This window comes from Volvox carteri (genome assembly GCF_000143455.1).
Source record: "Volvox carteri f. nagariensis unplaced genomic scaffold VOLCAscaffold_30, whole genome shotgun sequence".
In the NCBI taxonomy this organism is placed as follows: Eukaryota; Viridiplantae; Chlorophyta; class Chlorophyceae; order Chlamydomonadales; family Volvocaceae; genus Volvox; species Volvox carteri.
Genome location: NW_003307573.1, coordinates 6,795 through 29,820, shown reverse-complemented (window position 1 = coordinate 29,820; position 23,026 = coordinate 6,795). Strand labels below are relative to the sequence as shown.

Below are 23,026 nucleotides of genomic sequence, written 5' to 3'. Positions count from 1 at the left end.
CCCAGCGCCCACTCTTAAGGAATACATTACGGCGACGCTAGCAACTTTGTTACTTAGGTCGGAATAAATTGAGACCCCCCCTAAATGAAAAAAAAATAACTGTGTGCAGGATCCCGTGCCTATCATCACTGACGATGGGGACCTCCCGGCACTGGAGGTCAGGCCCCAGGCTGCTACTGTTGCCGCTGGGCGGAATACAGCTCGCCAGGCCTCCGGTGCTGGTGAGTCAAACCGTGGGTGCAGGGGTCGGGGTGGCAAGCATAGGGACAAGGGTCGGCCCAGGGCCGCTGCCGCGGGAACAGGGACGACGGTGCTAGGCAAGCATGGCTGGGATTCGAATCCGGCCGAGTGGATGACAAAGTTTTACTGCACTCAGGCGGAGTACGAGTACCGCCAGAGTACGAGTAGCCGTTGCCTCCGCTGTGGGGAGGACAAGCACCTAGTAGCGGAGTGCCCGTTGCTTCCAGAGAAGAGAGGTAGGAACGGGGAAAAATAGGGGGTTGCCCAGGACAGTGTCAGGGAAGCACTCCCTGGGTTACAAAACCAAACGGTACCCGTTATCTGCCCGGTTGGACGTGCTGTCCGTGCTGTTTTACCGGCCGTATTGAAGCAAGTTGAGAAGGCCGTTGGATGGCGTTTTTCATTTGACGCTTGTACTGCTCGTCCTGGTTTTGACGAGCACTGTAATCTTTTTGCTATTCCACGGCGTCTAACCTCTAGTAACTTGGGTGGGCATACCGTTTGGATTTCCCCTTCCTCTTTCAAAGAACTTCAGTTTCAGCTTGCGCATTATCGTATTTGCAAATGTCAACGACCGGACACCGCGGCCTGTCTCCTGTTACCAGCACATGTATCCCCGAGGGCTGCCTCCTTGCTGATAGGGATGCGTCGGGTTCTTCAGTTTCATGCTGGTAGCAAGCTTTTCAACGGTGTAGACATGACGGGTCAACTTGTTTCCTTTCCAGGTCTGCCGTATACTGCTGACGTTTGGTACAATCCCCCTCTTGTCCTGGGGCACCTTGACACGGAGCCCCATGTTTCAGTCCTGTGTGCAAAAGTTGCTGCATCAACAGGGCCCAGAGTCCCGTTAATTGGCATTCGTGTCGCTGGACATTCTTTAACTGCCATGGCCGACTCTGGTGCCAGCGACAACTTCATTTCTGCATCCATCGTTGAGCAACTCGGACTGAAACCTCAACCAGCATCGTGGTCATCTGTCACCCTTGCTGACGGGGGTAAGCAGGTCATTTTGGGTCAAGTTTCCCTTTGTATATCCTTGGGCCCTTTGCGCCTAAATGTCTGTCTGTATGTGCTGCCTAAGTTTACTGATGCAGCCACGTTTATCTTAGGGTCCGCTACCCTTGATCAGTATGGGGCTCACCTGAATTATGAGACCCACACCTTGCAGTTGCGGAAGGGAACCTTGTGTTATAAGGCACCTTTCACCACTGCGGAACAGATGGGAGAAGGGATTACTAGTGCTGCACACTCCAAACCCTGTGTGAATTTTGCTGCTGCCGCTATCTGTAAGCGAATTGAGCCTGAACCCGTTGGGCGCAAAGCAGCTATCCATATGATTCACAAGGGGGCGCATGGATTGCTAGTACGGCCTAAATTGCAACTGAATACAGCCGTTACCCAGATCACTGAAAATGACCCTGCGGTTGAAGCCCTTCTTAACAAATACTCAGATATCTTCCGTGAGGTCCCTGGACTTCCCCCGATGAGACCGGTAGATCATACCATACCTTTGGCTCCTGGTGTGCAGCCTGTTTCGCACCCCATGTATCGCCTCAGCCCCCTGGAGCTGGATGAGGTGACACGCCAGGTAGCCGACCTACTGAGGAAAGGTATGATTCGACCCAGCACATCCCCGTATTCTACTCCCATTTTATTTGTGGGTAAAAAGGACGGGACTCTGCGTATGTGCATAGACTATAGGGGTCTAAATGCGACCACCGTTAAAAATCGCTATCCTATCCCACGGGTCGATGATCTACTGGATAGACTGCGTGGCTCGGCTTTCTTTAGCTCTATTGACCTACAGCAGGGGTACAATCAAATCCGTATTGCTGAATCAGATATTCCGAAAACTGCATTTCGTACACCCTCTGGTCATTACGAGTATACTGTGCTGAGCTTCGGCTTGAGCTGGTTAGCTTATTAAGCTGGTTAGCTTATGTAGTAGCTGGTACACAGTACGGCTCTACAAATACGCGCAAAGTGCGACCACCAGCATCTCGAGAGGCCTTTTCAGCGGCCAGCTACTACATTTGGTATCGAGACCTTGTGAAAATTCACGATCCTGAAGTCGTCGGTTCATGTAGTAAGCTACATTTCCCTTAGAATATTTCAATGATTACTGTTAACAATAACTGTTAATTCGTTAACGATTCGCGAATCGTTAACGAATCGATCGTTATCGAGTCGATCGACTCGAGTTTCGTACATGTTCGAGTTTCGTCACATGTCTTGAACATGGCGGTTGTTCGTAGCGAACCTAACGGGCTGGGGCCCCGGGCCCCACCGATATTATCCTAGTATGGCAGGACCGTGGTAGGGAATCTCCAGCAGGTAGGCCGAGATATAAGCTACCCAGGCGGGGTGCTCTGGCCAGACACTGAAGTATCACGACTACTAGGTGTTCGGAGTTCAAGACTCCGCTGCCGCCGTCTAGATTGTTTTCTTACGCGTCTATGTACGCTAGTGCTTGCCGCTGGGTTGGTCTTCTTCCTGCCTCGGTGAGGACTGTCAACCCTACACTTCTGCATAGCCAGTCGACCCGTCAGGTGAGCGACTGCTACAGTTCATCTCCCACCAATCATGCTTGGTGAAATATCAGGTTAGGTGACTCAGTGAGCGATTATCGCGAAAAAAATGTAGCTGAACCGACTGGACTGTCTCTGTGCCTGAAGAACCTTAAGATGGCTAGGCGCATGTAAATGCGACACATGATGTGACGTGGACTGGGTACCCACTGCCCGAGGGTAGGTGAAGGTAGGCCCAGGCTGGTGGTATACATGGCCGCAAGGGCCCGAGACGGACCCCTTCAAAGGGGGGGAATGTAGTAGATGGTACACAGTACGGCTCTACAAATACACATGAAGTGTGACCACCAGCATCTTGAGAGGCCTTTTCAGCGGCCAGCTACTACAGCTTATCTTGTTTTTGTTGTTCAGCACGCGCTGATCAACAAAACAGGTCCCACACCTTCAGCATGCTTTCTGTTAGTCCACCGCTGTGCCTTCAGCTTGTCAGTGAGACCCATCGGGTAGGGTGCAGTGGAGAACATAAAACACTAGCACCATAGAGTTAGCCCACCTAATTGAAGCACATTTCATAGTGCTAGTGGTGGTGCATGTCCCGGTATCGCTAGGCATGACTCCACTCGTGAAGGCAACTCACAGCTATACTACATAACTAACTGGAATGTCACAGACTGACATTTCCTCGAGGGCTTCTGCGATGCAGTCTATGCCCCATGCTTTCTCTGGAGCGGGTCAGCATCTGCCGCCCACCCTGGACCCAACATGCCTGCTCCTGCAGCTACAACAGCAAATGTCCTCTTGATGACACATTTTATCAAGCTCATCCCCGAGGTTTGGACACGATGCTGAAGGTTTGCTCTTCAGCAGATCAGAAAAATGACGTGTGCCCACACCGGTGGTGGCTATGTGTGCGCTTAGTCCCATCCCTTCCGTGTGGTGATGGGCTCTACCACCCCAGGTGTGGATTTTCTGGGGCAGCATGAATAGTCCACCATGTCCAACATCTCCGTGCCCCTGCATGCTAGGGCCTCGACACGGCTGGCCGCTTGGAAGGCAATTGAAGCAGATGCACACACATTGCACATCTTGAAGCATGGTGTCTGTAGTAGCTGGCCGCTGAAAAGGCCTCTCGAGATGCTGGTGGTCGCGCTACGCACGTATTTGTAGAGCCGTACTGTGTACCAGCTACTACATTCCTTTGAAGGGATCCGTCTCGGGCCCTTTCGGCCTCGTTTACCACCAGCCTGGGCCTACCTTCTCCTACCCTCGGGCAGTGGGTGCCCAGTCCACGTCACGTCATGTGCCAACTTTACATGCGCATAGCCATCTTCAGGTTCTTCAGGCACAGAGACAGTCCAGTCGGTTCAGCTACATTTTAATTTCGGGATAATCGCTCACTGAGTCATCTAACCCGATATTCCACCAAGCGTGATTGATGGGGTTTGAAACGACGACTTCAGGATCGTGAATTTTCACGAGGTCTCGATACCAAATGTAGTAGCTGGCCGCTGAAAAGGCCTCTCGAGATGCTGGTGGTTGCACTACGCGTGTATTTGTAGAGCCGTACTGTGTACCAGCTACTACAGTGTCCCAGTGGAGTTTCAAGGTAACCGCCCGCTGCCTGCTTTTGACCTGCCAAGTGTTTCTGTAAGAGGGATCAGCTCCCCTGGCATCTCCCAACTGAGTACTCTTTGCCTGGTGTCACATTGGTGCGAATTGCTAGGAGGTGGGAACTCCCGGGATCGGATCCGGATGTGAACATATCGCACACCAGGCAAGATGCAGCATACTCTTCCCTAAAGGTGGATGCCCGGGTGGGCGAGAAGTCTACCAGCTGAGTAAAAACAAAGTCCTCCATCTCGGACGGGGACTGACGAAGTTCGGCCACAGACGAACAGAGCCGCTGGTGGTTGGAGAAGTAGGAGCCTCACCGGGTGGCTCTCGGGGCCATCTCGTGGGTAGACCCCTCCCATGCGGTTGATCATGTGGTGAACACTTTTTGTGTCCTGAAACCGGACAGTGGTTCTTGGTGTTTGGTCGTCAACCTGAAGAGAATGAACGTAGCGCAGAAAGCTTATAAGTGCCAGTATGAACCCCTCCGCACCCTGCAGTATATGCACCTTGAGGGCTCTTGGATGGTGAAGGTGGATTTGGCAGATGCCTTTTACCACATCCCTATTCGCCCAGCGGATCGGCGTTTCTTCACTTTTCATTTTTGTGGTGTTCTGTATGAAATGAACGCCCTGCCTATGGGATGGCTAAATAGCCCGTATTGGTTTACCAAAATCATGCACAATGTGGTGCATTTTTGGCAGGATCCTTTGGCTGCATCGGGTAAAGGTCACAAGCATCTCTCACCCCCATTCCCACCCCACCAGTTTATCCCTGTTTCCCGGACAGGGTGTCCTTCTCGTCCGGGTGCGTGAGTGCTGCCGTATTTGGATGACTTCCTCTTCGTGTTTATTTCTGAGGGGTCTTGGTGCGTGCTGGGTGCATGAGAGTATCGAGTTCTTGGGGTTGTCGTGTCACCCAACCAAGTGCCAGTGGGAGCCGTCGCGGTCAGTGTACCACTTACACATTATGATCAATATGGCAGCTAGTGTGTTTGAAGTGCCTAAGCAGAAGCTCACCAAAATGCGGCGGCTGGCGATCGGGTTGCGGATCATGGTGAAGAAAAATCGGCGTCTTGTCCAGAAACGTGAGCTGGCTAAGTTTTGTGGTTTTGTGCAGAGTGTCGAATTGGCCCTTACCCCAGCTCCTTTATTTCCCGCAATTTTCATGACGACATTAAGCAACCAGTTGGCTGGTCTGGTCGAGTTTGCTTGTCCCGTGGGTTGTTACTTGACTTAGATTGGTGGTGGACGTCCCTACCTACCACTGCTCGGCGGCTATTCACCAGGGGTCCTGCTGCAGTTGAGCTTTCAGTGGATGCATCACGCCATTCATGGGGCGCGGTCCTGCATGGTCGTGTGGCGTGTGGTTACTGGTCGGCACCAGAGCTCTACGAGCACATCAGTTGGAAGGAGTTGCACGCTGTCCATCATGCATTAGAGTCCTTTCTCCTGTTTGTTCAGCGGCGTGTTGTGTAAATAAGGGAGGGCAACATGTGCATGCAAGCAGTGCTAGGGTGTCTTTCCTCGTGCTCGGCAGCTCTGCATGCCAAACTAATAATATGGGAATTCATGCAGAAGCATAGTATTGTTTTGCAAGTCGAGCGTGTAGCTAGCGCTAACAACGGGGCAGATGAAACCTCGTGTTGGGTAGACCGTGATGATTACCGCTTGCATCTCCAGGTTTTCCGCCTTTCCGCACCGCTTCGGTCCGCACCATGTCGACTTGTTTGCCACACATATTAACACACACCTCCGGTTTTCTTTTCTTGCCACCATTGTCCGGGTTTGCCGGGGATCAATGCTCTTTTGCAATCTTGGGCAGGGCTTGATGCATATGGCTGCAGCCGTTATAATGGATCCGATAGAGGTTGCTGGAGTGTGCTGCAGCTGCCATAGGGAAATGACACATGCATGTGCCCTGGCTGTGTGCGTGTACCAGAAAGTCAGCAAGTGAGGGTGGCCAAACTGTTCTTGTTGGCCTGCTTAGGGGTTCCCGAGGCAATGTGGTTCACATCAGCTGCAGGTTTGAGATGTTTACATTACCTTATGGATTCTGGTTCGTCGCAGTGCCGACCAAAGTCATGCATATATATCATGTATATACACACCAGAACAGCAACAAAATTGAAATGGGGAGAGGAGGATTCGGGGCCACTCGTCCTGCCAGGAGTGCGACGCGTGGCACAGAATCCTAGGCCCTGATTTAATCCCATGTATCATAATATAAACATGGAGAAACACTGGGGGGAAAAGGCGAACCACGCACCCAGCACCAATAGGTGTAGCAGACAGAGGGTGAGAGGTGCAGATGAAGGGCACCAAGATTGCCACGAAAGCTAGGATGCTGCCTACATTACATAAATGCAGGAATGGAAACAAAGAAATCCGTGATGTCAGTAATGCCCAGAAGTGAGAATGCGCTATTCACCTGCCACTGCTGCACCCTGTGGCCGCTGCAAGAGTCTAGCAAACAGTGTGCATATGGATCCAGGCAGGTCTTCGGTCGTGGACATGATCATGAAGTTTCCGAGCAAACAAATAATAGCAATCAATTTCCTGAACAAATATTCCTATATATATATCCATCTTCAGGTTAGTCACGCTGCTGGTTGTGTATGCATGGACATCCACCATGTCGATTGACCCATGCAACACGGGGGGCTCGATTGCAGCAGCTGTCGAGTGAGAGCACGAGTGAACACAGTTATGCATGCTCACCGAAGTGTTTGGCAACAATTTTTGCATGCTCATCATGCAGGGTCCTCTGTTCCATCCACTGAACTTGCTTAAGATGTTCAACTCTACTGCAAAAGTGTGCAGGATCATCCTTGCAAGTCATCCTGTAAGCCATTGTTTTCATCCACCTAGGCGTCTGTGTATGATTTTGTTTTCTGAAGCCACGGATGATGAACATGATATCTGTCACCACATGCGCATATGCATGTGTACATACACCAACTTCAAATTTACTCATGATCATCCACAGGAACAGTGGCCACTGGGTATAGCAACTAGCTCACCGTACGGAACGTGTTCCAGCTAGTGCTAGCTGGAACAGCATGTGCATGGATAGTATGCACGAGCAATAGATGGAATGAAGGGAAGTACACCAGCCTACATCCAGGAATTGCGATGGCCAGCAGGTGTTGGTGGGCCAATAATTGGCACTGCCCTTCTCAGACGCCTGGCACGGGCCACCTTAAGGGCGACCAATGCGACCAGGACCGCAACTCCCGCCACAGAACCCGCTATCGCAGAAATGATAACTGTCGTATTTGGCTTGGAGGACTTGCTATTGCCGCCTCCGGGTGACACCGCCACCACCAGCGGTGAACCTGTTAGCAAAGAATGGGTCAACTGGTAAGCAAGTTGCAACAATTGGCACACATGTGTGTACACATACATACATGTATGTATGGAGTAGCATTTCATAGCAGCATTTAGTAAATACCAACCAAATATGACATCATATATATGTGTATACGTGTATATACATGTATACATGTCTATATACACACACATCCATAGGCATGCCTGCACTTGACTGTGCAGTCGAAAGTCACAATAATGCAAGTGCACTCGTGGCTGCCGCATGCATGGTCTCATATAGTTATATAGTACTTTAAATCCCGAAGCCGCAATTGCGGCCTGCAGACAGGTTCAATGCTGATGAGTCGCTGTAATGACGCAAGGCCTATCTGAGCATCCCGAGTTACACCTTTGCTGTGTTACAGTCGCAGGGCAAGCATGGTCGGCAGGCCAGGTAGCTATAGCTTGGATAGCCCGGCTCTTCGGCTGAATTCAGCTGAGGTCGAATCCAAGCCCAGTGTAAGTGCCACAGCTAGATGCACGAGACCGCGTTATGCGCTTTGAGTAGCCTATTGGTTCGGCCACATAGAACATGCCAAGTGAAGGCTTGGGAAGACTGGCAACACAGCGGTACATGTAGTGGCCACATGCACCTGTACAGGCGGATCCGCCTGTACATATCCGGATATCGGCCATAAACACTGATGGCTAATTGCAACTTCAGCCATACATGCCAGCCCACCTAAAAAGTTTTATCACGGCTCAGGTCCCCGAGACCAATTTCAGCCAAGCCTTTTGCCTGGATTTATTCTACCTTGCTACATACCTGAAGATTCGGGCTGCTCCTGCTGCTGCGATTGCTCCTTCTGTTCCTGCTGCTGCTGTGTGGCAGGGGGGTTTACAATAATGCCCTCCAGATGTGATGCGGTAACAGCTCCCCACTGGGACGTGAAGTCGCTGCTGATGTGTGAGCTGAGGCTACTGGCGGTGGCGGCTGCAGCATCGGTGATCTGTGAACGAATGCGTACAAGGACATGCAAATTGTATATTCAGGGTAGCCTGCGATCTGCTGGAGCCACCTACATACGATCTGGTTTCCTACAATCTGGCCTCGCCAGGGCCGCGCCGAAATCTGGCTGTATTTTTCGACATCGTGAAGAAGTATAGGGACAACCCGAAGCTGCTATGGAAGCAGCTAGGAGAGACCATTAAGACCCCTGCCCCATTAAAGGTGGTGTGGGTTAACCCACTCCAACGTTGGAGTGATGCATTTATTTTGAGCGGTTACTAAATGATGGGGCAGGCCGATCATCAGGCGGATCCAGTCACTGCTCTGAGGATTGTTAACTACGTACATTAATTAACGACTGTGGTGTGACCGATGATGTCCCATGCTATATAGTTCCGGGTGTCGGGCCCGACACCGGGAACTATATAGCATGGGACATCATCCAGATCCCGGGATCTGGAGGGATACATGCAATCCTTGATTGATAGGAAAGAGGACCTGTACAGGCACATGTAGTACAGCTACATTTACCTTTGATTGTAATTAGCTATTAAAGCTTGATCACATGCAAATAGCATGTACAAATATGCGCTAAGCCTCCACCACCATCTCGAGAGGCCTTTTCAGCGGCCAGCTAACACAATTCGTATCGAGACCTCGTACATGTGTACGAGGCTGAAGTCGTCTGTTTCACGCCAAATTGAGTCAATAAGTAGCTGTGATTGACTGGAATGTCTCTGTACTTGAAAGTCTCTAAGGAAGGCTAGGCGCATGTGAGGGCGGCACATGATGTGACGTGGATTGATCACCCACTGCCCGGGGGTAGGCGAAGGTAGGCGCAGGCTGGTGGTATACGTACGTGGCCGTAAGGACCCGAGACGGATCCCTTCAAAAGGGGGGAATGTTGTAGCTGGTACACAGTACGGCACATATAACGTGTACGAATACGTGAAAAGCGCTCCACCAGCATCTCGAGAGGCTTTTACAGCTGCCAGCTACTACAGCCGCGATTTAGAAACTATGAACCACACTAGCAAACTGTACAGATCGTCTTCCATTACGATAATCGTATCAAGATGGTACGATCATCATACCAGATCACGACTCCAGGAATGGAGATAGCGGTAGGTGGGCCGCATATAATGTACCCTGGTGATCACCTCATGAGGTGCTTCGGCCAGACACTCAAGTATCATTGTGCCAGTGACTTTCCCTGAGCAGTTAACCACCACGGTGTTAACACCCACGTTCAGGAAGAACAGACACTGTTATGGACAAAACTATCGCTGGTAGGCAATTTTTTTCTATAATACATACATAATGCATGTGCTTGCTCACCGCTGTAGCATAAGCAGCATTATCGAAGTTGTTTGCTTGAACCTGAACCATGTAGGAGGCAGTAACTGACGAGTCGCCACAACCGAGATTGGTGATGGAGGTGTTGTCGATGGACACCTGCGCATGTAGCACACGTATGCATGGACATGAATTTACGAGCCATACCAGGAGGGGGCACGTGCGCAAATGGCCGGGAATGGAAAGAAATTTCTTGGCCAGCAGCAGCTCCTGCCTCCCCGCATGGGGCCTGCATACATTGTAAATTGTCTTATGGTCTTTGTGTATTCCTGTAGATGTACTGTCTATGTACCAGGGCACGACCTATAGACCACCAATATGGTACAATATGGTACAGACGTATATATGCATGTATGGTGCGTGTGGCCCCCTACATTACATACGCATATGCAGCTGACCTTACGTCCTATCTATACACTGCTGGTTTATTTGTGCGTGATCAGCATGGACAAAAATGAAGCCTTTGCAAATAGGGTTCACTCATGGCGGACAGGCAGATCTTGTTCACAGATAAGAGCCACGAAATAGATAGCAAAGATAGTAAGGAGGTGTGTAGAACATTTGGCTGGCACATCAAAAGCTGATGCCAATCCCTATAGGCATCGCCGAATTATCCAAGGGGCGCATATTGCTCATCAACTTAAGAGCACACACATACACGGCCCGCATGATGCCACGCACCCCGAAGGCACTGGCCAGCTCCGCCCTGAGGTCGATGGCGAGGTTGGTACCCAGGCTGTCGATCAAGCCACAGTCCACACTTAGGGTCATGTTGCCATAAACCTCGGCACCTGATGTGGCGCTGTCCGATAAGCCTGTCTCCCCAGGTAGGGTGGGCGGGGTTGCGGATAGATTGCGACAGGTCGTGGATGTATACAAGTTGATGAGGATTGATCTAATAATGACAAGCTAGCTAAGAGGAGTAAGTCATGCATTGTTTGCATGTACGTGCTATTAAAACGGCTGATGAGGATGCGTCTCTAAATCCTTGATGTCCTTTGCGTCCTGGTAGAATAGATAGGGGCCTTCCCAATCTATTATACAAGTACACGTCATATAGACCATGAGATATTTGCAAACGAGGGTAGCGCTATAGCCCTCGGTACTCCTTGGCGCAGGGGATCCCATCTCCGGAGTTGGAGTTCTCGGCCCCATAGCCCGGTTGCCACCGGATTCAAATACTGTAGTGCTGGGGCAGGCAGGGCCAGGTTGGAAATCGTTGCTTCACATGCATTTAATTGCTGCATTGGATTACGATGAGACATGATGTCCTTACTACACAAAATACATAAGACATACACAGGTCTGGGTATAGTACCTGACAGAGATGGGACTGCCTGGTGCATTAATCCGCTGTCCTTTGCCGCCAGTAATTGCGGTGGTGGTGGTGGCAACTTCTTATTTGACGGTGGTGTTGGGAGGAGGAGGCAGTGGAGATGTTGGCGGCGGTGGTAGCACCTTTGCAGCCATAGGTACCGCATTCAGGAGCACCAGCAGCATTAGCAGAGCCACGGAAATCAGTGCACCCGCGGCGCTTGGAAAGGCGACCGCTGTACGGCGACGGCGGGCCGTGCCCAGGACTTCCCTCGCCATCTTGGCCACCGTCAGCGGCTGTCTCCTACTCATGGCTCTCGGGGTCTTGGCAACAGCTGACCAACCGAGCTCCTAGCGACTAGCCGCTGGGGCCGCCCTGTAGATGGAGAGCCACGCAGCTGGCAAGATAAGAAGAGCGACCTGCGGAGGATGCCGCACGGCGGGTCACACCGACAGAAAAGGGTTGGGGCCAGTGATTTTTTTTTCATTTAGGGGGGGTCTCAATTTATTCCAACCTAAGTAACAAAGTTGCTAGCGTCGCCGTAATGTATTCCTTAAGAGTGGGGCGCTGGGGGGGGCTACACCCCCCCCAGACCCCCCCTGATAAGTTACAACTCCCCTCATAGACCAAGAGGCACGCACTGCGTTGGCGCGTTTTCGTTCATGTGCGCACTCTTCATGCACATGCATAGATAGTTCTGGCACTGTTTGTGAGCAATAAGTAAATCCGCGTAAATGCGCTGTGTCTGAGCCCGCTTGGCACTGCGAGCGCTCGGGTTGGGCGCCTCGCCGCATTCGTTGTTGTCGAGCTGATTGGGTAACAGCTTGCGCTTATGCTGATCACAACCGCCATGGAAGGCAGGGGTAATGGCGCCCGTGTCATCGGTCGCCGCTGGCAGCAACACCATTGCCGATGCATTACCGACAACAGCACCGCCGTCCCAAACGCATTTATCAGGAAAAAAATTCAGGCTTATCTTGCTGTTTTGGTGTTTGTTCGGCGTTCAAGTCGTTGCCTTTTGCGTGTTTGGCTATGTAAGGACCGGTCATACATTCTGCTATGCCGCGTTGACTCACGGGCGTGACCTTCTTACGGCCCCTCGTATCTATTCTATAATTGCAAATACTAAAGTTCTGCGCACTACGGAGCAATCTGGCAGCAATGGACGTTTTTGGCTGGAGGAATGAAAATGTACGGATCGGCCTCAATTTGTTCCTTTTTTCCAAAGGCCAAAATGGCCTCTTTATCCCTTAAAAGGAATATATTACTTAAAAAAAACACTGGTTGGGGCCCACTCCCAGCAGTCTGAGGGAAGAACGATAACTGCGGCAGCCAAGATGGTTGAGAGGGAAATCGCGAGTTGGACAGAAGCAATTGATGCTTTTGCACCTTAGCAGGAAGATGAAAGAGGGATTGCGTTCTTGAAACTCTAAAACCCTGAAATTCCATGTTGAAAGGTGTTAGCCCCGCAACCAACTAACAAAATATGCATGTAGAGGTCATCTTGCCATCCGAGAAGCGCCTTGCAGGGCCAGTGCATGCCATACACGAAATTCATACACAAAGGCGCAACTAAGGTTGAGAAGCAGCAGAGCGGCAATCGGCGACAAACAAATGAGTAGCGCGTGTCGGTTCTGAGAGAACGACAAGTCGGGTGTCGGCTTCCTCGAAGCCGGAAAAAGGGCGGGCCCCCCCTGCATCCGTACAGGCCGGTAGCTAGCGCGGCACGTGTGACAATTGATGGGTAGTGTCAACGCGGTGGGAGATGTGCTTTGTTGGAGCAGTGGTGATGGTGTGAGAGCTAAGCTTGCACCGGCGGAATCGTCAGCACCGCCTGCGGGCTCGACGCGAATTGCATCCATCCTGGGTGCATGCAGCATGGACAGTGCGGCAGACCGCAAGTCGGAATGCCCGTGCGGGCAAATGGTAACGAAAGCTGGGTGAATTTCGGTGCTGTCTGTGATGTTTATCCCCGAAGCGCCAGCGGCCTCAGCAATCCGCCCCACAGCCGCGGGCTTCATCGGGGCACACCGCAAGTCTCCGGAGGCCCCGAGCATTGGCTAAAGTAAATACAAATGAGCAGCTTGCGTATTTCATAGAGAAATGTAAGCAAATTTGTCGGCCTGCTGGTGGCAAGTCGGAATGCCCGTGCGGGCAAATGGTAACACAAGCTGGGTGTTCAAGTTATCATACGCTGTCATCTCGGAAAGCAATGATGAGATACACGGCACCTTTTTGAGATGAAATTTAGCCCGAGAGGCGTTGATGTGACTATGAGCTCGGTCAATGGAGGCAGCCAAAGTTGTTTGTGCTCATACGATCTTTGTTAGCTACATGCAAGATACCTTGCGATAGAGAATGCTATATAGTACCGATAACGCGTTTCAGCCGGGTGAAATATTATGTTTGGTCCGTTACACACTCAAGGCCTGGGAGTTCGAGTTATCATACGCCGTCATCTAAAAATTCAAATATGAGATACGCGGTACCGTTTGAGATTAAACTTAGCCCGAGAGGCGTTGATGTGACTTTGGCCTCGGTCAACTGAGGCAGCCAAAGTTGTTTGTGCTCATACGATTTTTGTTGGCTACAGGCGAGATACCTTGCGATAGAGAATGATATATAGTACCTACAACGCGTTTCAGCCGGGCGAGATATTATGTTTGGTCCGTTACACACGCACACACACACACACGGACATGGGCAATCCTACAGGTCGGGGCCCCCCTGGGCGCTTCGCGCTGGGGCCCCGCCCAAAAAGCGGAATACCCCGCTTGGCAAACCAAAGTAACCAGAGAGGAATGGAATGTCGTAGGTGAGCATGGAGTTACTGCTGCACGCAGTTGACAGTGGCTTTCCTTCCTTAAAAGCGTTATAACAAAACATATTGGAATTAAATGATTAGTTCTTTTCCTAATCAGTGATTTACCTAAGGGTTCAGTCCTTCTCTAAAACATGCCATAAATGCGCCGGTTGGAGGTCCGACCTGTTCAGTCCTCGTTACCACCGTTGCAACTGACTGAAATCTTCATAATATACTGATTATGCTTACAGGACTGTCTGATTCTGGTATTCTTGAACCACTGTTGGTTGAGAACGCCATTCGAGTGCCACTCTGCGGAAGTCCTTAGAAGTGAAAAAACAATTGCGCGAACACCCCCTGCTGAGGCTAACCAATCCAAGCTAGAGCACGTTCTTGTTACTTGACTCCTGTATCGTTTCAATTTCGCGTTTTACATTTGCTGTCGCGATCGCCTAGGCGATCATTAGAGGCCTCTAATGACGCACGGGCCTCTCGGCTAATCTTAAGCGATACAAGCGCATTACACATGCAACAAAAATGTCAAGTGCCACCGAAAGGGTTGCCTGCCTTAGTGTTGCATGCGGTATTACTAAGCTTGTTTTGGCTCGTATCATCGTACCTTCTTCAGGAGCAAGGCAAGCGGACCGTGCAACGCGAATCCGCTAAAGCGAGCCTGCTCCTGATTGAAATCAAAATGAAACGTTTTCTTTTGCTGATATTTTTAAAGACATCGAAGAAAATCATCATTACTTTTGTAAGTGAGTTGAAGGAGGGAACGTCAACTTACTGTACAAGGGCTCTACGAAAGCAGGGATAACTTTTGCTGGCTTCACATTATGTTGTCTAATATTACATAACGACACACTGTTAAGATTTTGGCCAAGTTCCTGTCAGCTCGACCGTATTGAACCGTTTCATTTCCTGCACGGGCTCATGGTCACAGGAATGCAAGGTGCTCCAATGGCACACTGCGGCATTACAGCAACCTAAGGAGATATGATCCTTTTTCCAAGATAATGGTGGTAAATGCGGCATAGTCCGCCCGCCAGGTATATAAACATGTGCAAACGAGCTTTCCAACGGTATGTTTTGGCCGAATTCGTCCGACCGACTCATCCAATCCCTCTGAGCAATCACCTCTAGTAGCATCATTACAACTGTTCATGTCCCCGCCCAAGCACTAACCTGCTGCCTGTGTGAATGGCGCACAGTTGCTACCCGGGGAGGTAGTGGTGGGGCGCCCTTCCTCCGGAGCGCCGATGCCGACCTGATTTCGCAAGCAGGGTGAACAGAAAGTTGTATCAATGAAATAATAGCACCAGTTGCGCCGGGTTACAGCAGGGAGCAGACACTCCAAGGCCCTTCAATGCTGATTGCTGGCACAAGGTGCAGAATGAATTTGAAGCACGGGGCATGCATTTCTTCAAAAAGAAAGCCTCACCTGTTCACGTAGCTACCCGCCAGAAGAAACAATTAGCTGAGTGCCGGCGGCAGCAGCAACAATATGCCACAGCAGATAAAGCTGCAGTAATTATGTAATAGGTCCAGAAGGACCCTACCTCAGCGAAACAGCGGGTTAAAACCGCAAATAGTTTTCCAAGCTCTTTGACATCTTTCTCGCGCAAGGCCAGATAGTACGCCAATGGGCCCTCTAAATGACGTACGACAACATTTCATTTCCGTAGTATTCCATGCTGCTCCTAGCTGGCCTCAAATTGATTCGCCGGCAAGCGCATACTATACGTTTCGAAAGTAATGGATATCAATTCCTTTATTTCATCAAATGGACGTGCATTGTGGCTGTGTGGCTGCGCACAATATCACGCAGTCATTATACGAAAAAGAGGGTACGGTAGAGGTAGGGTTCGACCCGTCTTCCATCCCGGCGGGACGTTTGCCTGCATCAGACCAGTTATTCTATCATATCACCTTTCCTGGAATAATTCAAAGTTTTAATTGCGAAAGTATTTAAGAAACAGGAATGGATTTTGTTGTATGTTGTATATCTCTATTGCGTACCTGTAAAAATAATGTGTTTATGTCAGCATACATCTCGCTTGTCGCAACGCGGCTAAACAGATAGTTACCATTTACAAACACTAACCCTCCAAAGCTAAGAGGACCACCTAAGGGTCAAATCGACATTCCTGTAACAAATAAAACTTGTCACAGTTATTCAAAGGGGCTGCTTTCGCAAATGAACTACCTGCTGGAATACAAGTGATGTGGTTGAAACCAGTGTAAAAGCAGCTTTATTGCGCAGCTTCCAATAAACATGGCACCTGAACGGATGTGGGCTCTCGCACATACTGGCATCGGATTAAAGCAGCGCTGGACAGCTAGATAGTGTACATCTTGATTGCCGCAAACGAATCAACTTTTTCCTAACATGACCACGAAGTCTGCAATGTGATGAAAGTTGAAGATGTAGAGACATACAGGCAAGCTTAAGGAGAGTTCCCAGCCCGCGCATAGGAGTACTGCTGTAGAAACGAGGGCACACCCATGTGCGCGGATCCGCACTGCGGATTCCGCAGCACAATGATGAGCATAATCGGGGTTAAAACAACGCAACGCCGCCCTGCTGGAGATGAAGTGTACCCGAAGAGAGACTATGGAGCAGCCCGCTCTTGGAGCCCCACTGCCTGAGGCAGGGGAAGTTAGCAGTGCTGATGATCAGAACAGTAGAAGCGAAAGTAAGGATACCTAGCTGGATGGCTGGGTCGTATGTAGCGCTAGTAAATAACAATAAAATATCAGGATGTGTTTTCTGGGCACTTTATTGGGTAGACAGCGTGGGTAGGGTAAGGGCACCCTACCAGTGGGTTTTTTTAAGTAATATATTCCTTATAAGGAATAAAGAGGCCATTTTGGCCTTTGGAAATACGGAATGAATTGAGGCCGATCCGTACATTTTCATTCCTCCAGCCAAAAACGTCCATTGCTGCCAGATTGCTCCGTAGTGTGCAGAACTTAGTATTATCGATCATAGAATAAATATGAGGGGCCGTAAGAAGGTCAAGCCCGTGAGTCAACGCGGCATAGCAGAATGTATGACCGGTCCTCACATAGCCAAACATGCAAAAGGCAACGACTCGAACGTCGAACAAACACCAAAACAGCAAGATAAACCTGAACATTTTCCCGATAAAGGCGTTTGGGACGGTGGTGCTGTTGTCGGTAATGCATCGGCAATGGTGGTGCTGCCAGCGGCGACCGATGACACGGGCACCATTACCCCTGCCTTCCATGGCGGGTGTGATCAGCCTAAGCGCAAGCTGTCACCCAATCAGCTCGACAACAACGACAGCGAATGCGGTGCGGCCGGCGATGCATTCCAGGGGCCCAACCCGAGCGCTCGCAGTGCCAAGCGGGCTCAGACACAGCGCATCCGCAAGGGCCAGAGCGACGGTGCATGGCGGGACAAGCAGAAAGAGAACCCCTACAGATGGCAGATTGCCTGGGCCGCCAGGCCCAGCCTATACATGCTGACGTGGACGCCGGAGAAGTGCACGACCAAGTGCGCTGCATGGTTTGCAGTGGCGGGTGACGGCCTGTGATTTGCTATGCGTTTGCTTGCTTTGGGCCTTTGCTTTGGTCGGATTTACTTATTGCCCACAAGCAGTGCCAGAACTATCTATGCATGTGCATGAAGAGTGCGCACATGAACGAAAACGCGCCAACTCAGTGTGTGCCTCTTGGTCTATGAGGGGAGTTGTAACTTATCGGGGGGGGTCTGGGGGGGGTGTAGCCCCCCCCCAGCGCCCCACACTTACGGTATAAATAACGGCGACCCTAGCAACTTTGTTACTTAGGTCGGAATAAATTGAGACCCGCCCTAAATGAAAAAAAATCACTGCACAAAACCCTAAACCCCTGCCCTGTAGCAGCCGGTACACAGTACGGTGCTAGAAATACGTGCAGAGCGCGACCGCCAGCAACTCGAGAGACCTTTTCAGCGGTCAGCTGCTACATTTGGTATCGAGACCTCGTGAAAAATCACGATCCTGAAGTCGTCGGTTCAACCCCCACCGATCACGTTCGAGTGGTATTTCGGGTGAGGCGACTCAGTGAGCGAATATCGCACAAAAACTATAAAAGTAGCTGAACCGACTGGATTGTCTCTGTGCCTGAAAAACCTGAAGGCTAGGCGCATGAAGGGCGGCATGACGCGACGTGGGCTTGGCCACCCCACTGCCCGAGGGTAGGCGAAGGTAGGCACAGGCTGGCGGTATACGAGGCTCTAAGGGCCCGGGACGGTTCCCTTCAAAGGGGGGGGAATGTAGCAGCCGGTACACAGTACGGTGCTAGAAATACGCGCAGAGCGCGACCGCCAGCAACTCGAGAGACCTTTTCAGCGGTCAGCTGCTACATGCCCCTACCCCTACCCCTGCCATACCCAGGGGGTTACCCACAAATACTATGCTACATGTAGTGTAAAAATTGGTACAAGGAAGACCCTCCCTGCAGCAGTCCCTCTTGGCTTCATGTATGACCGTGGACGGAAGTCTTAGCTGCTGTGATGCATGGTTAAGACTGGGACAGCTGCATTCCTGGCTGAACTGGTCTGCTGGTTGGAAGCGTATCTATATGCGAAAAAGACTGATCTCAGAAGTCGTACATCGTTCTGACGTTGCCGGTCTATTTGCGGATGTTTTCTGGGCCTTGCTTGTATGCCAAGCTCAAATAAATGGGATTATTAACAAACATTCTCTGGAACTTCCAGCAGCATGTGTTTTTTACGCCACCAATTATAGTAGTGCTTAAGGACGGAAGCATATTACAAATCACAGTGCGGGCTCCCCACACTTGTAGTAGCCGTTCCTTACTTTAGGCGTTTGAGAGGTGGTGTTTAGGCGCGCAGGCGGTCGAGGAATGAAGTTCGTCCAGAAAGAACAGTGAAGCAGAAGAAGCACATGTTGAAACGGGTTATCAGAGTTGGAAGACATACAGAGGAACGGTAATGGCAGGGTCTTAAAACCCAAACACTGGTATAGTGGTACTTGAATGTCTGGCCAAAGCACCTCACCAGGGTACATTATATGCGGCAAACCTACCGCTATCCCCATTCCTGGAGTCGTGATCTGATATTATGATTGTACCGTCACGATATGATACCGTAACGGACAGCATTTCGTACAATTCGCGAGCGCGGTTCGTAATTTCTAAACCGCGCCGCTACTGTGATTAAGCTTCGAATACCTACTTATATTCCGAGGTAAACTTAGCTTACTACAGCACCGGCGCCCTTTCGTTCTAACCAATCCCTAACAGCGGCAGTTTACGACCGTACAGGTAGTCATGCACTTCCCATCCCCACCGAAGCACGGCATTTTCACACGTTGCTCGCCCTTGCTGCTGTGCGTCCAGATCAGGAGCCTTTCTGGCATCGTTATATGTCAGCTCGCAGTTCGGCAGGTGCACTGGAGCGTAGGCATAAAGGCGAAAAAAGTTTGGCAACCTCCCAGAGGGGTGAGCCGCCTCTGAATTTCCGTATGTAAATATTACAAAAAACAATATTTGCGGCTGCTTTGCAGGCATATTGCTTACTTTTCGGTTGTGCAACACCACACAAATCAATGAGCAAGGCAGAGGCTAAAACTATGGGTCTAAGTTTTACGCAGCAAGTTTGGGCAGGGCCGGCCCAAAATAATGTGTTGTGTTACGGCTACAGAAAATGCAGCGATCACCTTATGAACACATCAGCCGGCCGGTGCATTTCCTGTAGCCGTCACACGACAACTGATATAGAGACCGGTAATCCGGTCTCGACCCGGATTCGAATCAGGTCTGGTGCGGCTCTGAGCGTGAGGTGACGGGCCCTACACGGCCGCCACTGAGACTACGTAGAGGACACCCTCAGCTAAACGGGGTATGATGTTGAATCCTGGTCGTCTTAGGGGATTCTGAAATCAGCCGATCGGTGCATTTTCTGTAGTCTTGATACAACACTACGGTATGCGCTTTGGTGGCGGGCCAAGTAAGAGCCAGCAGCTATAGCTATAGGACAGTGTGGAATTACGCTGGAAGCTTTAGTTACGAAGCAGGCAAGTGTACTTCAAGCAAAGGGCCCATCACTGAGCTTGGCGTACCCTTGCGGGCCTTGTGCTAGGTTGCTTTTAAGAAGTGTAAAGGGTCGTTTTTGGTATGAGTCCGTCTTGATGTCTTTCTATCTGGACTTGCTTCAAGCAATGCAAGCTTAAATCTGTGACACGAAGTTTGTCCTGCATACAGCAGTCGCAGAGGACTTCGTCTCAGCTAATAGCAAACAGCTGGTAGCCCATATAATAGGTAGGGCATGAAATGGATATTCCGATGCTATGCGCTTTTAAGTACGCATTCTCATCAGCCAGCCAGCCATCTTATTAATAAATGGTCTTGGAGGCGTGTATGCAGGACCCCGCCAGCAAAACTGACACTATTACTGATCATTAATACAACTTTCTGTTCACCCTGCTTGCGAAATCAGGTCGGCATTGGCGCTCCGGAGGAAGGGCGCCCCACCACTACCTCCCCGGGTAGCAACTGTGCGCTATTCACACAGGCAGCAGGTTAGTGCTTGGGCGGGGACATGAACAGTTTTGGTCATGAAAAGATGAATGTATATGACCGCATAAGGTCTGGATAAATTGTTCGGCCACATTTTCCAACCAAAACGAACGGTATAGAGGCCCGCCGCATCAAACTTTGCGGTCAACACGCGATCAAACTTTGCCGATATCGCCATCACGCACTAGCTTCATTAAGTCAACGAAACCTTCATATTTTCAATGTGTACATGAATGCCGCAGCAGTGTGTCGATGAACCATCCTGTATTTCTGTGACGGTGTCGTCCATCGTTGGGCTCGCACGGTCATTTGAACGGTCCATCTAGCAGAACTACGGTCTAGCTGGCAAGAACATTTCAATAAGCATAATCGCCATTGAGTTAAAATCTATTTATTTATATGAGATGAATAATCCGGCGGCAAAATCGTCCCTACTTTCGTAGAGTTTGCCCGTACTATGACTTATACAGTAATAAATTACCGCCACCGTACCTTAAACTCGCTCACAAAAGTCGTTGAATTGTCCGATGTTTCAGCTTAAAGTTACTAGAGATACTGCTACCTATACGGGAGCTAATCTATTTGGGCGGATCGGTATTACTTGGTCGGTCATCAAGCCGTACGCGAAGAGGCAGATACGTATGGAAATTGAGTAAGAAGTTATAAATAAATAGTCAAGAAACTAAGCGTTGAGTTGTCAATACATTGCTTTCACAAGCTGTACCTTGTTTGTATAAAACTGTAGGTTTTCTGAGAGTAACGAAAGAAAACCAAGGTTTTCTGTGTATTTGCCGAGAGCGTACTCGGCAGTTCGTTGGTGGTACGGCGGGGCCGTACTGGTGAGAAAGTAGGGCAAGTCGCGGAGAGCGCGACGGAAAGAGCAATTTCGCGAGTTAATTTAGTCAGTACTGACAGGTTTCCACTGCGTCGTCTGCCAATTACACCGCCCCGAGGCAGATAACGCAGTCGGTAACCATGTTCCCGTTCCTCGGTTTAGAGGTCGCCCTAGTGGCAATGTTCGCGGGCATCGTTATGATGCCAGCTAAACGTAGAGTCGGTGACCAAGTGGTAGAGCTACAGAAGGTGCTTGCAGACTTACACGCGCAGTTGACCGCAATAGAACAAGCCGACGACTATCAGAAGGCCGCCTCCATGCTGGCCTCTGACCCTCTAGCACGTTTAAACAAGAAAAAATTTTCTACCGCGATGGGCCACGCTTGGGATACCTACGTCGCATTGAAGAGTCAAATGGCGAGTGTCAGCGCGCACATTGCTCAACTGGAGATGACCATGGAGCAGCCAGCTATGAAGGTTCTCGTCTCCGACAAGTCTGGTCGCGTCATGGAGCGCCCATTGAAGGACCTGGACTACGTCAACGATGGCTGGGTCAACAAGTCGGGCAAGGAGCACAAGGCGCTCAAGCGGGAGAACCGGGAGCTGAACCAAATCTACCATGCCCTTCAGAAGGTCAACCGCAACCTGGAGGACGAACGCGAGGCGCGCCGCGATGAGGCCCCACCGGAGCAGATTGAGGAGTTGGAGAAGGCAACTAACGACGCCATCACCGAGGGTGAGAACTTGCTCACGGACCTAAACACGCGGCTGCGCAAGGCGATGTTGGTGGGTTGGGAAACCGTTGAGTCGTTGGACCTCCCTGACTGCTGCAAGTCCGAGGAGGAGCGTAGCAAGTTGTTGTCCGCGCACAAGCGTGTTGTTGCTGAGAAGGAGTGTGAGCGCAGGGGTAACAAGCCCTCGGTGCAGAAGCCGTTCGGTGCGGGTTTCCGTCAGCGCCAGTTCGTGGCGCCCTCGCCCGGCTTCGGCCAGGCCCAGGTCGGGTTCGGGTCCGTGCAGGGCGCAATGCTACCGCACCAGGCGCTGCCCTTCACACCGGGGCTGCAGTTTGGGGGCATGGCCCCGATGAGTCAGGGCGGCGGCAAGCCGCCGCGGGCCCCGAAGCCGACGGATCAGTGCCATAGGTGCAAGCAGTTTGGGCATTTTGCGAACATGTGCTCGAACCCACCCGCGCCACGGTGATGGCGGTGGGCCAGCAGTGCGGTTTGTGCGCGTCGGGGCGCGTGAGTGAGAGTGATTGCGGCCCCGTCGGGGGGTAGGACCTGACTGGCATGTAGCCACAACTTGAGTGTGAACGCCCCGGAGTGGCGTAGCCCTTCGGCGGGCTGGTTGCAGGCCCGCGCGCCGCTGCTATGTGCTATGACGTCCCGGAGAGACGTAGACCCCCTCGAGGAGGGAGTGTCGGACTTTGCCCGGCTCACGGCCGGTTGCCCTTGGTAACATGCGTCAGAT

General features: G+C 50.9%; 3 protein-coding genes across 3 annotated transcripts; 2 read left to right on the top strand and 1 right to left on the bottom strand.

Moving 5' to 3' along the window:
- Positions 1 to 4,425: 4,425 nt before the first annotated feature.
- Positions 4,426 to 4,981, bottom strand: VOLCADRAFT_93135 (uncharacterized protein; the record flags this gene model as incomplete). The annotated part of the gene is made up of 2 exons (XM_002952431.1): positions 4,426 to 4,638; positions 4,700 to 4,981. 2 exons carry the CDS (start codon positions 4,979 to 4,981, stop codon positions 4,426 to 4,428), a joined length of 495 nt encoding a protein of 164 aa, XP_002952477.1.
- A 376-nt stretch (positions 4,982 to 5,357) lies between these two features.
- On the top strand, positions 5,358 to 8,402 carry VOLCADRAFT_93134 (uncharacterized protein; the record flags this gene model as incomplete). Its single annotated transcript, XM_002952504.1, has 4 exons — positions 5,358 to 5,466; positions 7,624 to 7,741; positions 8,116 to 8,209; positions 8,352 to 8,402. The coding sequence occupies 4 exons, from the start codon at positions 5,358 to 5,360 to the stop codon at positions 8,400 to 8,402; spliced, it is 372 nt and encodes a 123-aa protein (XP_002952550.1).
- Positions 8,403 to 21,461: 13,059 nt separating this feature from the next.
- Positions 21,462 to 23,026, top strand: VOLCADRAFT_105527 (uncharacterized protein). The gene is made up of 2 exons (XM_002952503.1): positions 21,462 to 22,552; positions 22,699 to 23,026. Exons 1-2 carry the CDS (start codon positions 21,698 to 21,700, stop codon positions 22,831 to 22,833), a joined length of 990 nt encoding a protein of 329 aa, XP_002952549.1. The 5' UTR covers positions 21,462 to 21,697; the 3' UTR covers positions 22,834 to 23,026.

What these genes read in the sequence shown, in the direction of transcription:
- VOLCADRAFT_105527 (XM_002952503.1), top strand. Translation starts at nt 21,698, where the DNA reads ATGTTCCCGTTCCTCGGTTTAGAGGTCGCCCTAGTGGCAATGTTCGCG. An exon ending in CCGGCTTCGGCCAGGCCCAG is followed by an intron (nt 22,553 to 22,698) that starts GTCGGGTTCGGG and finishes TCAGTGCCATAG; the next exon opens with GTGCAAGCAGTTTGGGCATT.